The sequence below is a fragment of the Oryctolagus cuniculus genome, chromosome 14, assembly GCF_964237555.1.
Source record: "Oryctolagus cuniculus chromosome 14, mOryCun1.1, whole genome shotgun sequence".
NCBI lineage: Eukaryota > Metazoa > Chordata > Mammalia > Lagomorpha > Leporidae > Oryctolagus > Oryctolagus cuniculus.
The window spans coordinates 36,089,265-36,112,752 of NC_091445.1; the positions used below are offsets into that span (position 1 = coordinate 36,089,265).

At 38.4% G+C, this 23,488-nt stretch overlaps 1 protein-coding gene across 7 annotated transcripts in view; it reads left to right on the forward strand.

Moving 5' to 3' along the window:
- The window catches only part of FAM169A (family with sequence similarity 169 member A), an 83,750-nt gene that overhangs the window by 51,196 nt on the left and 9,066 nt on the right, over window positions 1–23,488 (forward strand). For 6 of the 7 annotated variants that reach the window (XM_008274546.4, XM_051833236.2, XM_051833237.2 and 3 more), the window contains 5 exons: window positions 4,614–4,742; window positions 5,820–5,932; window positions 10,459–10,498; window positions 10,930–11,080; window positions 14,558–14,714. In XM_008274546.4, the coding sequence (XP_008272768.1) occupies window positions 4,614–4,742; window positions 5,820–5,932; window positions 10,459–10,498; window positions 10,930–11,080; window positions 14,558–14,714 (590 nt within the window). The remainder of the gene's footprint in view (window positions 1–4,613; window positions 4,743–5,819; window positions 5,933–10,458; window positions 10,499–10,929; window positions 11,081–14,557; window positions 14,715–23,488) is intronic. The other variant, XM_051833235.2, reaches the window with a different exon arrangement.

A 23,488-nucleotide genomic window follows, 5' to 3' on the forward strand; every position in this document is an offset into this window, starting at 1 on the left:
GTAAATGGACTAAGTTAAAAAAATGTTAAACTTATCTTGTGACTTAATTCTCCAGAATATTGTAAACACATGTGTGTATACATATATATACACACACACATATATATACATATATACACACATATACACACACACACACACACATATATATATATATATATATATATAAAAGAGTAATCTTTACCTTGCTTTTGTCAGTGTGCCCTTACCTCAACTATATGGCATTTTTTTGGATATTGTAGCCTTTAAAAAAAATTAGATATAATTCACATGTTATAACATTGAGCCTGTTAAAATTACAATTCCATAGTTTTTAGTGTAATCCTAGTTGTGTTACCATAACTACTAATTCCAGAACATTTTTCTCATTCCATAAAGGAACCCTGTACCAATTAACAGTCATTTTCCTTTTCTCTTCTTTCACTATCCTCTGGCAACTGTTAATCTGTTTCCTGTATCTAGACACTTCATAAAAATGAAATCATACAGTGTGTAGCTTTTTGGGCCTGACTTTTTCACTTGATGTAATGCTCTCAGGGTTCATCCATGTTGTGGCATAAATTAGTTCTTTATTTTTTATGGTTGAATAATATTCTACTCTGAAGACATACCACATTTTGTTCCTGCACGATCGCTTTATTTTACATTACCAGAAGTAACATATCCCTTCCAAGTAGCGTCACATTGTAGATTTGTTTTAGATTCAATGTAGAGCATCTTTTCCTGAATTTATTGGCCATTTCTATATCATCTTTGGGTAAACGAGAGAGGAAGAGACAGAGAGATCTTCCATTCCCTGGTTCACTCCTCAAATGGCTGCTTGGCCAGGACTGGGCCAAGTTGAACCCCAGAGCTTCTTCTGGGTCTCCCACATGGGTGCAGGAGCCCAAGCACCTGAGCCATTTTCTACTGCTTTCCCAGGCCATAGCAGAAAGCTGGATCGGAAGAGGAGCAACCTGGACACAAACCGACACCTATATGGCATGACAGTACAGCAGGCAGAGGTCCAGCCTAAGCAAAGCACCAGTACCACAATTTGATTTCTTAATTCATCTTTATGTTTGTAAAATTTCTTGTATGTGGATTCATGTGAATATGTTTACTTTCATTGCTGTTTATTATTCCATTGTATGGATATATGATTGAGTGACTTTTTAGCAACCACCAGTATGTTTATTTTTCCATTTATATAAAGTAAATATATCTACTTTTTTCTTGATGAAGTAAAAAAAGTAATTGGATATTTTTATAAAATATATTTTACTGTTTCTATCTAAAATCAGATGTTTATTTCCTTTGAAAACATGTTTTTATTCTAGATCCTTCCCTCTTTAGCATGAAAAACTATCCACAAAACAAGACCAAGTATGACATACTCATCTTGAATCATACTTTCTCTATAAGTCTATATATTAGAGTGGAATACTGTAATTACTGCTTTACTGAATTTGGGGAGGAATGCAAAGCCATCTGCTGAAGGCAGAATGCCTTAAGACTCTGTTCCAGGGGCCGGTGCTATGGTATAGCCGGTAAAGCCGCCACCTGCAGTGCTGGCATCCCCTGTGGGCACCAGTTCAAGTCCCGGCTGCTCCACTTCCAATCCTGCTCTCTGCTATGGCCTGGGAAAGCAGTACAAGATGGCCCAAGTCCTTGGGCCCCTGCTCCCACATGGGAGACCCAGAAGAAGCTCCAGGCTCCTGGCTTCGAATCAACCCAGCTCTGGAGTTGAACCCATGGATGGAAGACCTCTCTCTCTCTTTGCGTCTCCTCTCTGTGTGTAACTTTGACTTTCAAATAAATAAATAAATCTTTAAAAAAAAAAAAGACTCTGTTCTAGGAATCTAATGATAAATAAATTTAGTGCCAAATGAATTACATATAAGTATCAGCTGTTTTCTTTCTGCATAAATGATCGATGGGATTGAATTCTTTGCCTTTCAATCTTGATGGGAGTTTCCCTGACAATATCTTATTGATAGTACTATAATGTATAATTTTGTAAGACTCTGAAGTGTAAAACTAATTTTAGAACTATATTGAGGTGGGCATTGTGACAAAGTGGGTTAAGCCACTGCATGTGATGCCAGTTCCCATATTGGATTGCTGGTTTGAGTCCTAGCTCTTCTGCTTTCAATCCAGCTTCCTGTGAATGCACTGGGAAGGCAGTAAATCATGACACATCTTGTCTCTGCCATCCACAGGGAGACACAGATATAGTTCCAGGCCCTGGCTTTCATCTAGCTCAATCCTGGCTATTGTAGGCATTTAGGGAGTGAATGAAAAATCTCCTTTCTCTGTCAGTCTGCCTTTCAAATAAATTAATCATTTTTAATAAAAGAAATACATTGAGAACAGAAATTTTCATAGTCCTATTTCAGAACATGTGACCTCTCCATCACTTTCTGCTTATAACTTTGCCTAGCTCTCTTGGAAGAGTATAATGCTAGTTACATTTGATGGCTTGGATTCAATATTCTTTTTTAGCTTAGTTCCTTGATGTTCCAGTATATCCAATAATTCTTGAATGACATTCACTTGTTTGTAACAATATATTTTTTAAAGATTTATTTATTTATTTTGAAAGTTAGAGTTACATAGAGAGAGGAGAGGCAGAGAGAGAAAGAGAGGTCTTCCATCCGATGCTTCACTCCCCAACTGGCCGCAACGGCTGGAGCTGCACCAATCCAAAGCCAGGAGTCAGGAGCTTCCTCCGGGTCTCCCCTGTGGGTGCGGGGGCCCAAGCACTTGGGGTCATCTTCCACTGCTTTCCCAGGCCATAGCAGAGAGCTGGATTGGAAGTGGAGCAACCAGGTCTCGAACCGGCGCCCATATGGGATGCCGGCGCTTCAGGCCAAGGCATTAGCCGCTGCGCCACAGCACTGGCCCCTAACAATATTTTTGTATATTTTAAATGTTAAGATTGCATTTAAAATTTTTTTGTTCATTTACTTAAGACACAGAGCTCCCATCTGCTGATTCATTCTCCAGATCCCTCAATAGCCAGGGCTGGGCCAGTCCAAAGGCAGGGGCTGGGAACTCAATCCAGGTCTCCACATTAATGACAGGGACCTGCTGCCTCACAGAGTGTGCATGAGCAGGAAGTTGGAATCAGGAGTGAAGGTGGGACTTGAACTCAAGCACTCTGATATGAGATGCAGGCACCCCAATCAATGTCGTAACTGCTAGGCCAAATACCTGCTATGTCTTTATATGTTTTAGGAAACATTATCGTGTTTTATATTACAAGCTTTTGAAAATTGAAGTCCTGTCTCTACTTCTGCTAATGCTCGCCTTGGGAGGCAGTAGGTGATGGCTCACATAGTTGAGTCCTTGCCCTACCGCTATGAAAAATTGATGTACAGTTATCTGTTTGAAATCTCTGCTTTTCAGTGTTTTGGATATATGCCTGAGAGTGACATATCTGGGTTACATGGTAATTCTATGTTTAGCTTTCTGAGGAACTGCCAAACTGTTTTTCACAGTGACTGTTCCATTTTGTTTAATTGTTTTTTAAACTTATGTCAGTGGCATCATTTTAAACATACACTGACTCACTTTTTTACTGAGCGTTTTAAAAGAATTTATCAATGTTGATTTAGGTAGATGTAATTCATTTGTTTTAACAGCTGTATAGTATTTTACTGTGTACCTAATGACCTCTCACTGATAGACACTTAACTGATATCCTCCACCCCTGTTGAAGAACAGTCCTGGGGCCAGTGCTGTGGCACCAGCATCCCATATGGGCACTGGTTCGTGTCCCAGCTGCTCCTCTCCCAATCCAGCTCTCTGCGTGAGTCCTGGAAAACAGTGGAAAATGGCCCAAGTGCCTGCACCCCATACCAGCATAGGAGGCCTAGAATAAGCTCCTGGCTCCTGGCTTCAGATTGGCTCAGCTCTGGTCATTGCGGCCATTTTAGGAGTGAACCTGCAGATGGAAGATCTTTCTTTGTCTCTCCCTCTCTCTGTCTGTAACGCTGTGTCTCAAATAAATAAATAAAATCTTTAAAAAAAAATCAGTCCTATAATAAACATTATGATTGTCTTGTGCATAAGTTCAGGGTATTAGAGTATATACCTAGAAATAGAATTGGATCATAAAGTGCTTCTTCAGTTTTACGATTAGAGAATTGTTCTCCCATCAGCAGACTACAGGAGTTTTCATTTCTCTTATCCTTCCTGATGCTTGTTATTGTCCATGGTTGTGAAAATGGTATCTTATTTCCTCAGTGACTAGTGAGGTTTATCATCTCTTATTATTGTGTATATTTGAATTTTATTATGTGTAATTTTCCTGTTCATAACCTCTGCCAGTTTTTCTCTGGGACAATTTTGACTCTCAAATTCAATTTTGAAAATTCTTTATATGCTCTGAGTAGTAATCCTTTGTTTTATACTAAGTATCTTCTGATTTACATCATTATGGCATCATTTTCAAATAGAACCATGTAGTCAAACAGAGTACCCCAACTTAATTTTGAAAGAAGTTTAATTAAAATTAAATAAAAGTACAAGTTCATTTCCTCAGTAGTTACTTGTGGCAGTTTCCATCTTTCTGATTTTCAGAACAGTTGGTAATCTGAGATTTGTAGAAAATTATAAATCTTTTTCAGCTTGCAAACAGTACTTTGAAAAGTACCCAGGAGACCATGAACTCCTTTGGGAAGTTGAGGGTGTTGGACACTGGTACCAGCGAATACCAGTTACCAGAGCATTACAGAGAGAAGCGCTTAAAAATACAGGTAAGAATGTTATCAGTTTGAGCACAAGACCAGTTTGAAAAGCAGTGCCTAATAATCATTATGTTTTATAGTCCAGATGTATTATAATCTTTATAGTAAAAGACCCTCTAGTCTAAAGTTGGAATTTTTATTATCTGTTGATTTTTGAGTTTCTAATACAAGAACTTAGAAGAGCTCAGCTGAGTGTTAACAGCATGGTTAGAAATAGAGACAGATGTGGGCCAACACTGTGGCATAACATCTAAAGCCACCATCTGCAGTTCCCATATGGGTGCCAATTTGAGTCCTGGCTGCTGCACTTCTGATCCAGCTCCCTGCTAATGCACCTAGGAAAGCAGCAGCAGATGGCCCAAATGTTTGGGCCCCTGCACCCATGTGGGAGACCCGGAAGAAGCTCCTGGATTCGCCTGGTCCAGTTCCGGCCATTGCAGCCATTTGGTGCATGAACCATTGAATAGAATATCTCTGTAGCTCTGCCTTTCAAATAAATAAATAAACAAATAAATAAATAAATCTTTAAAAAAGAAGAAACCCAGATTACTGCAATGACATGAAATAGGCATCAGGGTATTAAAAGTAGCCCCATATACTTAAAATAACTATTGAAGACTCTCTATAATTGCAAGATTTCCTTTTTTTTTTTTTTTTTTTTTTTTTTTTTTTTTGACAGGCAGAGTGGATAGTGAGAGAGAGAGACAGAGAGAAAGGTCTTCCTTTTTTTTGCCATTGGTTCACCCTCCAATGGCCGCCACGGCTGGCATGCTGCGGCCGGCGCACCGTGCTGATCCGAAGGCAGGAGCCAGGTGCTACTGCTGGTCTCCCATGGGATGCAGGGCCCAAGCACTTGGACCATCCGGGACAGAATCCGGTGCCCCGACCGGGACTAGAACCCGGTGTGCCGGCGCTGCTAGGTGGGGGATTAGCCTATTGAGCCGCATCACCGGCAAGATTTCCTTTTAAGATCTTGAGGAAGAGAGCATCAGTACCCTCTTGAGAACATTTATGAAAACCAGTACAAACAATATTACAGTTAATCAAATATTGATTAAGTTTCAATTTTAAAAATTCTGTACAAAGCAGTTTCTCAGAATGAAGCTAAGAGACCTATATCTGGAGACTATGGTCTTGCATCTGTTCCAGAATATGAAGCAAGAACTGAAGACCCTCAGACCAGTGAGATGCAGCTAACGGTAGGTATACTGCATGTTCATTTTAGAGCGTAATTTTCTATTTCTTTAAAATAGATTCAGTTAGCATTTTAAACTTAAATGTTGTAAATGTAAATTACCTGAAGGTAATTTCAGCTGTGTTAGTTTTGTATCTTCTGTTAATTGATTACTAAGGACTTAATTTTCTTTGAAAAATAATTCTAATGATGTTGATAGTGTTACAAATTAACTAAAGGTAATCTAGAAGATACATAAAATAATATAGAAGAAAATGAAAATCTATAATCCTACTACTCAGATTTAGCCACTGTTAAAACTTTTATATATGTATTTTAATATTGTGAAGCATGTATTTATATACATTTTATTTTTGCTTTTATTCGTTTATGCTGCATTTAATTGCTTTTTTTTCTGTAAATAAATTTTTTAAGCATTTTCCATGCCATTACAGTTTTAAAGCATAGTTGCTAAGTAGCAGTGTGCTGCTCTATTTTTTTCTATATCTATTCTGTTAATAGGTTGATACCACCATTTATTTCTTTAACATAGGATACTTAAGTTTTTCCATTTTTGAAGTGCCCCAGGAAAAACATATTTATACATGAATTATTGTGCATTTGTAATTATTTCCATGCACATGTAATTAGTAATAGCTCAAGGATTATGATGTTTGAAGCTGTGCAGTTTGCAAATATCAGGTATTCTGAAAATAGGAGGATAGATCCTAGTGTTGTAGGAGTTACAAGGTAGTGGTCCCCACCTGGATTTATTCCAGGTTCTTGTCTCAGCATGAGAGATGAATTTGAAGCAGAGACAGAAAAAGTGCAAGAATTGGAGCAATATTTATTTAAAGGAGATTTTAAAGATACTACACATTGAGAGGTGAATGTGGGCAACCTTGTGAGGGAGTGTTGTACCCACCCCAGTTCATTTACTCCCTTTGTAGGGTAGGAAGTGGTGCCTAATTGAATATTCAAATAGCATGCGGTTTGGGGGAGGAGGTTGGTGGTGTGTGTGGTAATGCCTAGGAAGGTTTCTTGATGTCTGCACATGGAACTTAGTATACATGTGTTTATCACAGTGTCTTCTGCATGGTGAAGAAGTGAGGCTCAGGTGCACCAAGAGAAAGTGGATATGCCAAATAGGCATGGAAGGGAGTGGGGTTTTTAGCAGTGCTAGGCTACAGCAAGGAGACAGCTGGCAGCCTTCTAGCTCCTTTGTGCACTGGTTTCCCTACCTAGCCCATGTAACTGTTACTGAACTCTTCAGAATTTACCAGGTCCTTTTCTGGAACTGATGTTTTTGCTTCTTGATATTATTTAAAATATGGTCCTATTGATACATTCTAGAAGTCGGTTTTTTAGGCAGAATTTTGTCATGATGGCATTTGTTATGGTTATATATTGTATATGCAAATACTTTTTAATGCATGTTGAATGTATGTATATAAATACATACACATGTCAGAGAAAAGTGCTTTGAGGGAATTATTTGTGCTTCTTATTTCCTGTCTTAATTAGCAGAATTGACTATGTTTGAGTGAAAACATTTTAAGCATTTTTAAGGTTAACATAATATGTATATTATATATGTATTATATATGACTATATGTAAGATTTTAGTTTTTTTTTTCCTACATTTGGAACTTCAAATTTTAATATTAGCTCCTGTTAATATGTCATATGAGTGAGAATATGTTTTTACTGATCTCATGTTATAACAGTGATAGCATAAACTAGATTTTCTTTCATTTTGGAAGTTCATATTCTCTGTAATACTTTTATGGTTTAATTAGTTAAAGGAAAATATTTCTCACATTAAGGTATTTGTCTATCAGCAACATAAGGAAGTAGTTTTGTATTTCAGCATGACTTGTTCTATAGGTGATGGTTTTTGTGTTTTCCTATTTTTGTACATAAAATATTTCATTTATTTCTCAAGTACTTTTATACTTCTTACTGTTTTTCTTTTTTATCTACATCTTAACCTTGTTTAGTTTAACTACAAACTTCTTGAAAACAAGAATTTTATGTCACAGTTGCTTCTTTTTTATGTTCTATAAAGAGACTAATTTTAGTTGACATATAATTATTCATATTTATTGGGTACAATTTATTTTTTTTTTACAATACCAGCAGAATTTATTTTAGACAATGACAAGCTGATTCTTAAACTCCATAGGAATATGCAAAACATCTAGAATACCCAGTGCAATTCTGTGAAAGAACAAAGTTGGGGTATTTATACTACATTTCTTTGAGAGTTGCCATAAAGCTACACAATGAAGAAATACAGTAATGGCATAAAGAGCAACAAAGACACTGGAATAGAATAGGTAGACAATAAACCCACATTAACTTGGTCCTTTGATTTTCTGTTAACGTATCAGTATAACCCAATTTTATTTTGTCTGTTCAACAAACAAAAGAATAAATGGATATTATAACTTGATAATATTTACATCACAACATATTCCAAAAATGAATCAAATTATAGCACACATGTAAACATCAAATTGTAAACTTTAAAGCTTTGGAGGAAAAGATCAGTTATTTTCTTTGTGATTTGGGAATATGCAAACATTACTTAGAATGGAAACAAAAAAGTAGCAATAAGAGATATAAATTTACAAGTTAAGCTTTTTTAAAATTAAAAATGAATTTGAAAATGTTTGCTCACAAAATGATACCATTAAGAAAAACAATAAGAATGCCACAGATCTAGAGAAATTATTTGCAGGATATACATTTGACTAAGGACTACCCTCCAGAATATTTGCATAACTTTTATAATTTAATTATAAAAGACAAACTACTTAATAAATGAGTGAAGAAAATCTGAAACTCCACAACAAATTCAATATGAATTCTATTGGGTACAATTTATATTTGTTTTTTTTTTTTTTGCAAAGATTTATTTATTTATTTGAGAATGAGAGTTATACAGAGAGGGGAAAGGCAGAGAGAGAAAGAAAGAGAGCTTCCATCCGATAGTTCACTCCCCAATTGGCTGCAATGGCTGGAGCTGTGCCGATCCGAAGCCAGGAGCTTCTTCCAGGTCTTCCACGTGGGTCCAGGGGCCCAAGGACTTGGGCCATCTGCTGCTGCTATCCCAGGCCATAGCAGAGAGCTGGATCGGAAGTGGAGCAGCCGGATCTCAAGCCAGTGCCCATATGGGATGCCAGCACTTCAAGCCAGGGCGTTAACCCACTGTGCCACGGCGCCGGCCCCTGGGGTACAATATATTTCAGTCCATGTATACAATGTATAGTGAACAGATTGGAGTAATATATCCATCACCTCAAAAATTTATTATTTCTTCATGTTAGTAGCTTTCAGAATCCTCTCTACTAGCTATGTTGAAATATACAATAAATTGTTGTAAACTATCTTTTAAATTAGACCATCTTGGAGTCTATGTGCCCACTGTATTGTAGGGCTTCAGTGAATGTATGGGGGATGAATGCATAGTGGTATAAAGTACTGGACATCCCAATAACAATTGTCATATTCATGGGGAAACCAGATGGTCATTGTTGGTAAATGAATATATTACAGGATAATAATTGCCTTAATTATTAAAACAAGTGATTAGAAGTATACAGCAAAGGCTGAATGGGTGTTCTGTAAAGGATTGTTAGGGCATTCAAGAGGGTAGCATATAAGAAAAACCATAGAGGAGAGAAACATGTTTGATATGGAAAAGGTATTTGGTATTGAAGAGGTTGAGAGTTGGAAGCAATAATAAAGCATTAAAGTTTTTTTTTTTCTATTTTGAAACAAAGAAGTGGCACAATTTATGATTAGGAAGCACCATTCTGTCATCATGGTGGGTAGAATTAAACTGGATGTGATTTGAGCAGGGCATACCAGTAAAGGGGCTGTTGGCAGAATTCAGGTTAAAGATATTAAGGGCCTGAACTAAATGGTAAGACAAAAGATGGAGCAGTTTTGACATCCTCTTGAGTTAAAATTGATAGGTTTTCTGACATCTGGATGAGAGCTAGGAAGAAATAGTTACCATCTAACAGGTTAATGGCTAGAATGACTGAATTTTTATTGCCAGTAACTTAGATAGGAAATAATATTGTAGAAAGATACAATTCTGTTGGGGACAGGCTGGATGGGAAATTGAATGGGATATCCACTGGGAAGTGTTTCATTGGAAATTGAGCTTCAGAAATCAGGAAGGAAGTTGTAGCTTAAATTGTATATTTGGATTCACTAGCAACTATCCACAGATGCTGAAGTAAAGCTAGTAGGTAAAAGTAAAGGAAGAGCCCTTGGACTTAAGAAGGCATGTGACTGGGAAAAGAAGAGCAGGCAGCTTCGGTGTGTATCACTGTAACATATGTGGCTTGTGTACGTTCTCAGACTCATAGTCTGGGGGTATAACATCACATTTTTATTCTTAAAGTAAATTTTCTTAATAAAAGTTTTATTTGAAAACATTTAAAAGTTTTTCTTTGAAGCTGTGAATAAAATACATGCATAGGGAGAGAAAATGCAGTCTAAAACTTAGGGTTTTAACCTCTATCTCCATTTTAGATTGATTCTCTAAAAGATACCTTTGCAAGCACTTCTGAAGGTAAGAAATTCAGCTAATCTATCAATAAGTATTTGAGACCCTTAGAATCAAGTGTGTGTGTGTGTGTTTGTGCATGCACACACACATGTTTGTGTCACTCAGAATAAGTGAAGACTTATTCAACTATGAAGTCTAGATCTGGGCTCCTGTGTCACCACTACCACTGATGTTGCTATGTCATCACTGAGTAAGCAAGTTGTTGTACCTCTTTTTCTTACTCGTAAAAATATGGATAATAATGTCTACATTGGGTATTTAGAAAAAGATGCTGACTTTGTTGTCTTAAATTGACGTAAGTGAGGCAAGGGCAAACCTTTATAATGCAGGGGGGCGGGGCAATGGCTAAATTAGCATCGTTCTTGTATTTCTGTGGATTATAATTGGTGGTCCTTTAAATACATAATTAAATGCAGTGTGTTGTTTTCCCTCAGGTCATGATAAAACATTTGTTTCCACACGTACTCGGAGTAGTCATCTAAAGCGGCCCAAGATTGGGAAACGGTTTCAAGATTCTGAATTGACTAGTTCACTAGGTGAAGATGAAAAGACTCCTCAGACTTCACCTACAGCTTCAATAAACAAGTAAAATGTTGTCTGTTTTACTTACCTATTTTGTTTCTTCTTTTATATTATTATTATTATATTATGATTACTTAGTATTTAAGGTAGAAGCTGTTGTGTCATTGTTTGTATAGTGAAGGACTCTGATATAGAAATTTATGTTTGAATTATTCTCCAGGGTTATTGATTATGCTTACCAGTGATGTTAACTTTGATAGTGTTATAGTGAACAATTGCTAATATAAGGGTGAAATAAGCTATTTAATGTGTCCTTTGAAAATCTGGTAAAATATTCTACTGATTATGTTATCCCAAATGAGTCATCATTGCGAATTTTGAATTTGGTAGTATAGTTTGTAGTAATGCTGAGGTTTTAGTCATTGCTTAAAGACCTCAATTTTACTTGATAACTTCTTTCCAACGGCTCAGAAAAATGAATGTTATCAATTAGTAAGACCATTAGTACTTTAGTCAGTTCCTCCAGGAACTTTGTAATCAACTAAATCAACAGAATATGCGGGTCAAAACTTTATCCTCTGTCTTACTTTAAATTTTGAAGATCAATTTTAAATTTTCAACAAAATCAGACTTTTTTCCCTAATTTCCCAACTGTTCCTGAGACAATCATTTAGTTAATTCACAGTTTTGCCATTTTTATCTGTCAAATTATTTTACTCAGAGAATTTCTGCAGTTATACTATTTTCATTAAGTAATTTTAAATTTTGATAATAAAATATAATTAATTTTTGTGAAGAATTCATAATGTTAATAGTAAATAAGAATAAATATTTACATCTAGTAAATTATAAAAAGAATAATCATTAATAGCTGTGGGTTGTCTCACTGAGTGGTATTTTGATGTAGTATCCTTTTTAGAGGGAAAATAACATCCCTGAATTCTTTTGGAATTTTGTTTTTCATAAATAGAACAATAACAGTAAGGTTAAGTGCTTGAATGCTTCCTCAGACACTCAGAAAAGCAAAGCATCATTCTTATCCTTTGAAAATCAACCACCTAGTGGTAAAAACAGACATATTCACAGTGAAGAGCACTGCAATCTATCAAATTGTGGTAGTACAGTAGAAGTGCAGAATGCTGCCAGTGCAGAGGAGAGAGAAGGAATGGAGAAATTTGGCATTCGGGTCAGGGCTTCAAAAGATAAGTTGAAATTCAACAAGCAGAACTGGAGAAGACTTTCTAGACCACCAACTATAGTTTACAAGCCACATCTGGCCTGCCACCAGTTTTTGCAAATAAAATCTATTGTGAGACATCTGTGCTCTTTAGGTTTACGTGTGTGTGTGTGTGTGTGTGTGTGTGTAAAAAGATTTATTTATTCAAATGAGAGAAAGGGAGAGACAGATTGTTTGGTCTGTTGGTTCATTCCTCACATGGCCACAACAGCCAGGACTGGTCCAGGCTAAAACCAGGAGCCTAGAACTCCATCTTCCTCTGCCATGTTGGTGGCAGGGGCCCAAATACTTTAGCTGTCACCTGTTGCTTTTCCAGGCACTAAATTAGCAGAGAGCTGGATTGAAAATGCAGCAGCCAGGGATTCTATTGGCATGCCTATATGGGATGCTAGCATCACCAGCAGTGGCCTAACAACCCACTGTGCCACAACACTGGCACCAGGTTTATGTAAATTTTTTATTGTTGTTGATTTTGTATTACAATGGCAAAGTTGAGTAGTTAGGACACAGATTGTCTGGGTCACAAAGCCTGGTTGAAAAGTTTGCTGACCCCTGAACTAACCTGGCTGTCCAGTAGAGTTTTCTGTAATAGTGGGTGTGTTCTGTATTTCACAGTGCCAGTTTGGTAGCCACTATCCAGTGTGCCCACCAAGCATTTGAAGTGTGCTATTGAACATGAAGAAGTGAAATTTTTATTTCATTTGATTTACTTAGTTTAAATATGAAATAGGGTGAAATAAGATTAAAATATGCATCTTGTGGCTTCTATATTAGTAGAGCTATAGTACTAGGTAGTAGTATAAACAAAGGCATGAAATTAAGGTGAATGTTTATAAGGATAACTGATATATAAGGTAAGTGGTAGTAGCATCTAGTAGAAAATAAAAATGTAAGAGGCTGTTCATTTTAGACCTTGAATTGAGGTGAGTTACAGAAAAACACCAGAAGTTTTTGAGCTGGGCTGTCGCATATATATGTATGTGGGGGTGGGGGTGGGGGTGGGGGGGGTGTAGTTAATAGAGACAGCTTGAAAGCCTTAATGAAGAATGGGTGGCCATAGAGGTGGAACAGGGGAGGGTGTTAATAGGATGGGGTGTATTTGACCTGATGCCTAAGACGCTAGTTGGGATGTAAACATCCCACACTGGAGTACCTAGATTTGATTACCAGCTCTAGTTCCTGCTAGTGCTTTTCTGGAGGCAGTAGTGATTGCCCACGTGACTAGGTTCCTGCCATCCACGTGGGAGACCCAGATTGAGTTTGCAGCTCCCAGTGGACTTTTGGGAAGTGGGACGAGAACCAGTGGTTGGGAGCTTATGCATGCTTGCTTTTTCTCTCCGATTTTCAATAAAAGAAAAGAAAGAAAGGAATACACTAAAAGTCTGAAGATAAGCTGAGAAAAAGTTACAGCAGTACAAAGAAAATTGTGGTCTGAAGCAGGGCTATGAAAATAGGAATAGAAAATTAGAGGTTTATTTGAAAGGCATTTTAGAGACAAAAATAATTTATTGTCCAACCTGGAGTTTTTGAGGATGGAAAGCGCATTATTAATAATGATGCCAGTGTTCATAGCTGTTGGCAAAAGCTGTAAACTGAGACTGTCGTAGGTAACATGGGAAAGAAAAGGCTCAAACAAAATGTAGATAAAAGAAGGGCCTGGTTTGTAGCATTGAGAGATAATGATGTCAATAACTGAACTAGAGAACAAGGTGGGAAAGAGAATGTAAGAGGATGAAGAAATTGGCTTTGAACCTATGAAATCTGAAGTTACTGAGTTTTTTAAATCAACTTATTTGATTCTCTAAATTGATACTTTAAAAAATGCTTTTAAATTTATTTTCACTTTATTTGAAAAGTAGACCAAGAGATCTTCCATGTAGTAGTTTAATACCCAAATGCCTCTAACAGCTGGAGGTCGGCCAGCCTGAAGCCAGAAGCCTGGAACTCTGTCCAGGTCCCACATGCGGCTGGCAGGGACCCAAGTAAATAGGGTACTGAGAGCCTGCTGCTTCCCAGGTTATTAACAGGAAGATGGATTGGAAACGGAGCAGGAACTGGAACCCAAGCACTCTGGTGTCTTAATCACTACACCAAATGCCCACCCTAAAATATCACTTTATTATTAAGAAAGAATTCCTTTCACTTGTTCATAGTCCAAATGCACTCTCCCTCTCCTTCCCTGCCTCTCTGTCTTTCTGCCTTTCACACAGATAAAAATAAATTTAAAAATTATTTTAAAGAAAGAATTCCTGAACATTTATATGTATCCTTAATAAAACAAATAAGAATATTTTGTTTTCTAGATTGGACGCTACTGCACGCACATCAGAGAGCTCAGAAGAATTCCTGGAAGAAGAACCAGAGCAGAAAGTGATTGAATTTGAGGATGAAAGCAGTGATAAAGATGCCAGGCCAGTGCCAGAAACCCAGCCACACCTGGAGAAACAAGATGGTGAAAAGGTATGAAGTCTTGTATAAGTGACAGTGCATAAAAATAAATCAAATCTTTTTCATTTAATATCTATTTTTTAAAATAAATATTTTATCGTCTTAGTAGAAATTATCTTTAGTGTTTAAAAGCATATATCCGGTTGGGGCGCCGATTCTGTCCCGGCTGTTCCTCTTCCAGGCCAGCTCTCTGCTGTGGCCTGGGAAGGCAGTGGAGAATGGCCCAAGTGCTTGGGCCCTGCACCCTCATGGGAGACCAGGAGGAAGCTCCTGGCTCCTGGCTTCGGATTGGCGCAGCGCACCAGCCGCAATGGCCACTTGGGGGCTGAACCAATGGAAAAAGGAAAAGTGCCCCAACCGGGTCTAGAACCCGGGGATTAGCCTAATGAGCCGTGGCGCTGGCCCCTAATATATGCTTTTAAACACTAAAGATAATTTCTACTAAGACTCTAAAATATTTATTTTAAAAAATAGATATTAAATGAAAAAGATTTAATTTTTCTCTCTGTCTCTCTCTCACTGCCTAACTCTGCCTGTCCAATAAATAAATAAATAAAACATATATTAGGGGCCAGCATTATGGTATAGGGGGTGAAGCTGCTTCCTGAGATGCCAGCATACTATACAGGCACCAATTTGTATTCCAGCTGCTTCACTTTCGATCCAGCTCTCTGCTAATGGCCTGGGAAAAGCAGCAGAAGATGACCCAAGTGTTTGGGCCCCTGCACCCATGTGGGAGACCTGGAGGAAGCTCCTAGCTCCTGGCTTTGGCCTGGCCCTGGATGTTGTGACCATCTGAGGAGTGAGCCAGCAGATGAAAGATCTCTCTCTTTGTGTCTCTCCCTCTCTCTCTGTAACTATGACTTTCAAATAAATAAGTCTTTTAAAAAAAACAAAGAAAGAAAAGTTAGCTTCTGTTTGTTAATTTAAAAAAAACCTATATTAAGCAAAATCAGGCACTAGCACCCAGGATTAAGTTACACATATAATACTGATTTTATATTTCAAACTAAATTCATGAATGTTTGAGTTATACTGAAGATAAAATAGGCTTGAATAGTAAGATAACTCAATGTATTTAAAATATGAATTAATTTGTAGAATCAGACACTCTTAAAAAGTACCCAGCTTATATGAACTTATAGAGGCAATTAGAATGCCTTTTTTGGTTTTATTTATTTATTTACTTGTTTTTTATTATCGATCATTTATTGATAACTAATTTTGACTATTACCTCTTTTAGAATGTAATGAAACAAGGAAAATACAAATAACTCTGGAAAAAAAGTGAAATGTGCAAAGAATCAGCCTGCTGTATTAGAAATACAAGTATAGAGTCTCAAAAATTTGGCATCAAAATAAACTTATTTTTTCCTGATGGCTAGTGATGCTGAGAATTTTTTTATGTCTCTGCTATTGGAATTTCATCCTTTGAAAAATGCCTGTTCAAGTTCTTTTGCTGATTTCTTAACTGGATTGTTTTGTTGTGTGGAGTTTCTTGAGCTCTTTATAGATTCTGGATATTAAATGTCTATCAGTTGCATTGTTTGCAAATATTTTCTCCCATTCCATCAGTTTCCTCTTAACTTTGATTAGTGTCTCCTTTGCAGTGCTGAAACTTCTCAGCTTGATGTAATCCCATTTGTCTATTTTTGCTTTCATTGCCTGTTCCTCTGGGGTCATTTCCAATAACTCTGTGCCTATGCCAGTGTCTTGCAGAGTTTCTCTGATGTTTTCCTCTAGAAATTTCATGGTCTTAGGTCATAGATTTAGGTCTTTGATCCATTTTGAGTTGATTTGCGTATAAGGTGTAAGGTAGAGGTCTTGTTTCATACTTCTGCATGAGAAGATCCAATTTTCCCAGCACCATTTGTTTAAGAGACTGTCCTTTCTCCAGGGATTTATTTTAATTCATTTTCAAAGATTAGTCGGTTATACATTCATGGATGAATTTCTGGGGTTTCTGTTCTGTTCCATTGGTCTGCATGTCTATATTTATGCCAGTACTACATTGTTTTGATTAAAACTCCCCTGAGTATGTCTTGAAATCTGGTACTGTGATGCCTCCAGCTTTGTTTTTATTGTTTAGGAATGCTTTAGCTATTCTAGGTGTCTTGTGTTTCCGTATGAATTTTAGCATCATTTTTTTCCATAGTATTTTGATATTATTTGGTATTTTGATTGCCACTGCATTGAATCTGTAAATTGCTTTAGGTAGTATGCATATTTTGATGTTATTCTCCCAATCCTTGAACAGAGAAGATTTTTCATTTTTTTTTTGTTTTCTTCTATTTCTTTCTGTAATGTTTTGTAATTTTCATTGTAGATCTTTCACATCCTTAATCAGATTTATTCCAAAGTATTTAAATTTTTTTTAAAGATCCATCCATTTATTTGAGCTACAGAGAGACAGAGACAGACAGACAGAAAGTTCTTCCATCTGCTTGTTCACTCCACAAATGGCCACAATAGCCAGAGCTTGGCTGATCCAAAGCCAGACCCAGGAGCTTCTTCTGGGTGTCCCATATGGATACAGAGGTCTAAGTACTTTGGGCTGTCCTCCAGTGCTTTCCCAGGCCACAGCAGAGAGCTGGATCTGAAGAGGAGTAGCCAGGACATGAACTAGTGCCAATATGGGATGCTGGTGCTGCAGACAGAAGTGTATTTAGCCCACTACACCAAAGTGCCAGCCACTAAGGTATTTAAGTTTTTTGATAGCTATTGTGAATCATGCTGATCTTACAAGTTCTTTCTCAGCCATGACATTGTCCGTGTATACAAAGGCCATTCATTTTTTGTGTGTTGATTTTATAACCTGCCAGTTTATCAAACTCTCTTACAAGTTCCAGTAGTCTCTTAGTGGAATCTTTTGGTTTCCTTTTATATGTGATCAGCAAAGCGGGATAATTTGACTTCTTGCTTTCCATTTTGTTTCCCTTTGATTTATTTTTCTTGCCTAATGGCTCTGGCTAAAACATCCAGAGCTATATTGAATAGCAGTGATGAGTGGGCATCCTTGACTGGTTCTGGATATTAGTGGAAATGCTTCCAACATTTCCGCATTCAATATGATGCTGACTACGGGTTTGTCCTATATTGTCTTGACTGGTTAAGGAATGTTTCTTCTATATCCAATATGCTTAAGGTGTCTGTCATGATAGGATATAATATTTTATTAAATGCTCCCTTTGCATCTATTGAGATAATCATATGGTTTCCATTCTTAAACTTGTTAATGTGACGTATCAGATTTATTGATTTGGGTATGTTGAACCATGACTGCATCCTAGGGAAAAATCCCACTTGGTCCAGATAAATGAATTTTCTGATGTGTTGTTAGATTTGATTAGCTAGTGTTTTGTTGAAGATTTTTGCATCTGTGTTCATCAGGCATATTGATCTATAGTTCTCTTTCTTTATTGTATATTTTTCGGGTTTTGGAATTAAGGTAATACTAGACTCAGAGAATGAGTAGGGGAGGATTCCATCCTTTTCAATTTTTTTGAATAGTTTGAGAAGAATTGGAATTAATTCTCCGTTAAAAATTTGATAGAATTCAGCAATTAAGCCTTCCAGTCCTCAGATATCCTTTGTCAGGAGGGTCTTTATTACTGATTCAATCCCCATCTTGGTTATTGGTCTACTTAGGTTTCCTATGTCTTTGTGACTCAATTTTGGTAGATTGTATGTGTCCAGAAATCTGTTTCTTCTGGATTTTCCACTTTATTGGCATATAAATGTTTGTAATAATTCCTGATGATTCTTTTTATTTCTGTGGTATCCATTGTAACATCCTCTTTTTCATCTTTGCTTTTTTTGCTTTTTTTTTTTAATTTGGGTTGTTTTTGATTTTGGTCAGTTGGGACAATGGTATATCAGTTTTTTTTGATTTTTTTTAAACAGCTCTTCATTTCACTAATTTTTTATATCTTTTTTGGGGGTTTCAATTTTGTTTATTTCTTTTTTAATTTAATTATTTGTTTCTTCTTATTAATTTTGGATTTGGTCTGCTCCTGTTTTTACAGGTCCTTGAGATGCATTGTTAGATTGTTTATTTAATGCCTTTCCAATTTCTTGATGTAAGCACTGATTACTATAAACTTCCCTCTTTTTTAAAAAAGATTTATTTATTTATTTGAAAGGCAGAAATACAGAGAGAAAAGGGGGGAGGTAGAGAGAAAGAGATTTTCCATTCACTGATTTACTCCCCAAGTGTCCACAATGGCCAGGACTGGGCCTGGCAAATGCCAGGAGCTTCTTCTGGTTCTCCCACGTGGATGCAGGGGCCCAAGCACTTGGGCCATCCTCTGCTGCCTTCACAGGCACATTAGCAGGGAGCTGGATAGGAATTGGAGCAGCCAGGACTTGAACCGGCACTCATATGGGAAGCTGGCACTGCATGCAGAGGCTTAACTTTCAGTGCCATGGCACTGGCCCCTAAACTTCTGTCTCAATACAGCTTTTTCTGTATCCTGTAAGTTTTGATATTTATGTTTTCATGTTCATTCATTGCCAGGAATTTTTTTATTTCCTGCTGATTTCTTCTGTGCCTCACTGTTCTTCAGGAGCATGTTTTGTTCAGTCTCCTTTTGTCTGCCTATTTTCTAGAGTGTCTTAAGTTGTTAATTTCCAGCTTCATTCCATTGTGGTCAGAAAAGACACATGGTATGATTCCAATTTTTTTTAATTTGTTGAGACTTCATTTATAGCCTGGTGGTATCCTAGAGAACGTTTCATTCACTGATGAATAGAATGTGTATTCTGCAGCTGTGGGGTGAAATGTTCTGTAGATATCAGGTCTGTTTGATCTGTAGTGTGGATTAGCTCTGTTGTTTCTTTGTTAATTTTTTTGTCTAGTTGATCTGTCCATTGATGAAAGTGGAATGTTGAAGTTCTCCTTTATTATTGTATTGGAGTCTATGTCTCCCTTTAGATCATTAACATTTGTTTTATTTATTTTTTTGAAGATTTTTTTTTTTATTTGAGAGGTAGAGTTACAGACAGTTAGAGGAATAGACAAAGAGAAAGGTCTTCCGTCCACTGGTTCACTCCCCAAATGGCCACAATGGCCGAAGCTGAGCCGATCAGAAGCCAGGAACCAGGAGCTTCTGGGTCTCCCACGTGGGTGCAGAGGCCCAAGTGCTTTTCCAGGCCACAGCAGAGAGCTGAATCAGAGGAGGAACAGTCGGGACTAGAATCCGTGCCCATGTGGGATGCCGGTGCTGCATGCTGAGGCTTAACCTACTGTGCCACAGTGCTTGCCCCAATCTGTACCTTTATCTGGAGAATTTAGGCCACTTACAGTCAAGGTTATTATTGATAAATAATGTCTTGGTCCTGCCATTTTTCCATAAATATTCCTGTTGTTTACTTTGGATTTCTCTTTTAGTTTTACTAGATTTTCTGCCTTCACATTCTTTTATAATGATGGCTGTCTTTGTTTTTGTGTGTAGCATGTCCTTACGTATCATTTGTAAGGCTGGACAAGTGGTGACAAATTCTGTCAATTTCTTTTTTTTTGGAATATCTTTATTTCACATTCATTTGTAAATGAGAGCTTTGCAGGGTACAGTATTCTGAGTTGACGGGTTTTTTTCTTTTAGAATTTAGAGTATGTCTCTCCATTTTCTACTAGCCTGTAGTGTTTCTGATGAGAAATCAGCTGTTATTCTAATTGGAGATCCTCTGAAGTTAATCCGGCATTTCTCTTGTACACATTTTCTTTATGTTTTACTGTTACAACTTGAGTATAATGTGTAATAATGAAGATCTTTTCCGATCATGTCTGTTAGGAGTTCTATGTGCTTCTTGTGCTTGGATGTCCCTTTCTTTCTCCAAATTAAGGAAGTGTTCTGTAATTATTTCAGTGAATAGATCTTCTAATCTATTCTGTCTTGCCATACCTTCAAGAACTCCTCAGACCCCCAAGTTAGGTCATTTGATAGTATCCCATAAATCTCAAACACTGTATTCAATTTTTCTAATTTTTCTTTGTCTTTTTTTTTATTTTAACATACTGAATTCTTCATTTCTAATTATCGGACTGATTTCTCTTCAGTATATCTTTCACTTGACAAAATTTTTCATCCATGTCATGTATGGATTTGTCTAACTCATGAAGTTGCATCTCAGTGTTTTTGAGTAATCTTACGGTCATTCTTTTGAATTTCTTTTCAGGCATTTCATTAATCTCTCTGTTTTCACATTATAATATTGAAGTGTTGTGTTTCCTTGGGGGAGTCATATTGTCTTCCTTGTTTCTATTTCTGTTTATCTTTTGGCATTTGTGGAACCAGTTGTTGGTTTTCTCCTTTGATGCCTTTTATCTTTGAAATATGTGACTCTGGCTTAGTAAAGTGTCCGCTCCTTCAGTGGATATTCAGAGGCATGTGCTGGGCACGGACAGGGAGCTCCAGTCAGTGCTCGGGAGTGGTGCAAGAGTCCAGGGTGACACCGAAATTGGGTGTGGTAGATCTCTATTTCAGAGGTGAAATCATTGCCTCACCTCCTCTGCCAAGGTGAGAGCCTGCAGTGCCTACACACCCCATACACACAGGCGATTGAATATCACAAATGATCTGTGTGGTTCTCAGTGTGAGCACAGAATCCTCTGTGATGTCCCACCCCAAGCATTCAGCGAACTCTCAGTCTCAGAACCCAGATACAGTGATTTCCCAGAGACTCAGCTACATCCCATGCCCTATCATGCAGTCACAGAATTCCCAGAATCATAGTGCACAGGGTTCCCACAGGCACAGAAAGCAGGGAATCCACTCCTTGCCCCATGAGCCTGCTCTGTCCACGGAGAGAGCAGAGGTGTTTCCAGAGCCTTCTGTTCTACCTTGACTATTTGAGTACAGTTGCACATGATAGAATGAGGCAAGAGGAGCGCCTCATTTGCTTATTTGGGCATCCAGCCCCTGCCTACTCTTCAGGCCAGACTCGGAGTCACTAGGGACCGTGGATTTATCCGTCAGATAAGATCCCCTACTTAAATGTGCAGGAGCTATGGCAACCTGCACTCAGCATATCAGCATGGTGCCTCATCCCTGCTAGTCACTGGGAGCCCTTGTTGGGGGACGGGAAGCAGGCAATGTGCTCTCCCTTCATGGGGTTAGGTGGGCACCCTGCCCCCCGCTAGCACTCCAAGCTGGATTCAAAGTCTGTGAACCACAGGGTTCTTCTCCAAGCAGTATCAGCAGTGACACAGGTTGCTGCAGACTTCTTTCACTTCTCTCTAAGGAGATGTTGTCTCCTAATGCTGATTCTGAAGCTGGTCAGAGCAGAACAGGGGCACACTACCTGAGTTTTCACTGCCAAGCATGGCACTCTGTGGGAGTGGGGAGGGGAAGCAAGCAAGGCGGCTTCCCTGCTCCAAGCCTGGCAGTTGCTCAGACCCTAGTCAGCTTCCCAGGCTGAAGCAAAAGTCAGTGGGTGACTGTGGAATTCCCTCTCAGCTAAAACTGTGGGCAGCAAGACACTCAGCAGTTTGTTCTTGCTTTGACATGATGAGATGGTGGCTCACAGCAAGCAGGCGATGTGCTGCATGGCTGGCTGTATTGGTGTCTCTACTTCTCTCCTCTTGTCTCAAGGAATCGTCATTTTTTCACTTCTTTGCCGAAAATTTCATCAGTCTGACCCCTGGAAACATGATCCTTCCTTTGTTCTTTTCATATTCCAGAGTAGCTGAAGTTATTGTGTCTACATGCTATTCAGCCATCTTGGAAGTCAGTCCTGTTTTATTTATTTCAAAGAGAGGGGATGGGAATGGGAATGGGGGAGGAGGAGAGAGGGGGAGGGGGAGAGAAGAGAGAGATCTTCCATTTGCTGGTTCCACAAATGCCTGCAACAGCTGGGCCATATCTCCCGTGTGGGAACAGGAACCCAAGTACTTGAACCATCATCTGCTGCCTCTCAGGTGCATTAACAAGGAACTAGATCAAAAACAGAAATGGAACTTGATGCCAGGCACTCTGATATGGGGTTTGGTTATCCCAAGCAACCTAACTCCCTGCACTACAACACCTACTTAGAATATCTTAAGGCCGGCGCCACAGCTCAATAGCTAATCCTCCGCCTGTGGCACTGGCACACAGGGTTCTAGTCCCGGTCAGGGCGCCGGATTCTGTCCTGGTTGCTCCTCTTCCAGGCCAGCTCTCTGCTGTGGCCCAGGAGTGCAGTGGAGGATGGCCCAAGTCCTTGGGCCCTGCACCCCATGGGAGACCAGGAGAAGCACCTGGCTCCTGTCTTCAGATCAGCGCGGTGCGCCGGCCGCGGCGGCCATTGGAGGGTGAACCAACGGCAAAGGAAGACCTTTCTCTCTGTCTGTCTGTCTCACTGTCCACTCTGCCTGTCAAAAAAAAAAAAAAAAAAGAATATCTTCAGGTCTGGCAAGCCCTCAGTTTTACTCCTGTTTTGGTTAGCAGAATACAGATCAGTGCTGAAGAAAAAAAACTTTTTTTTAATGTTTATTTCTTTGAAAGGCAGATTTGGAGGGAGAGGGGAAAAGATGAGATTTTCCATTTGCTGATTTACTCTCCAGCTGTCTGCAACAACTGGGCCAGGCCAAAGCTCGGAGCCAAGAACTGCATCTGAGTCTACCCCATAGGAGGCAAGGACCCAGGTACTTGAACCATCATCTGCTGCTCTCCAAGGCACATTAGCAGGGAGCTGGATGGAAAGCAGACCAGCTAGGACTCAAACCATCTCTGATACAGGATGCCGACATTTCAAGTGGCAGCTTAATATGCTAACCCTCAGCAAAATAATGTTTTGATCACAATGGA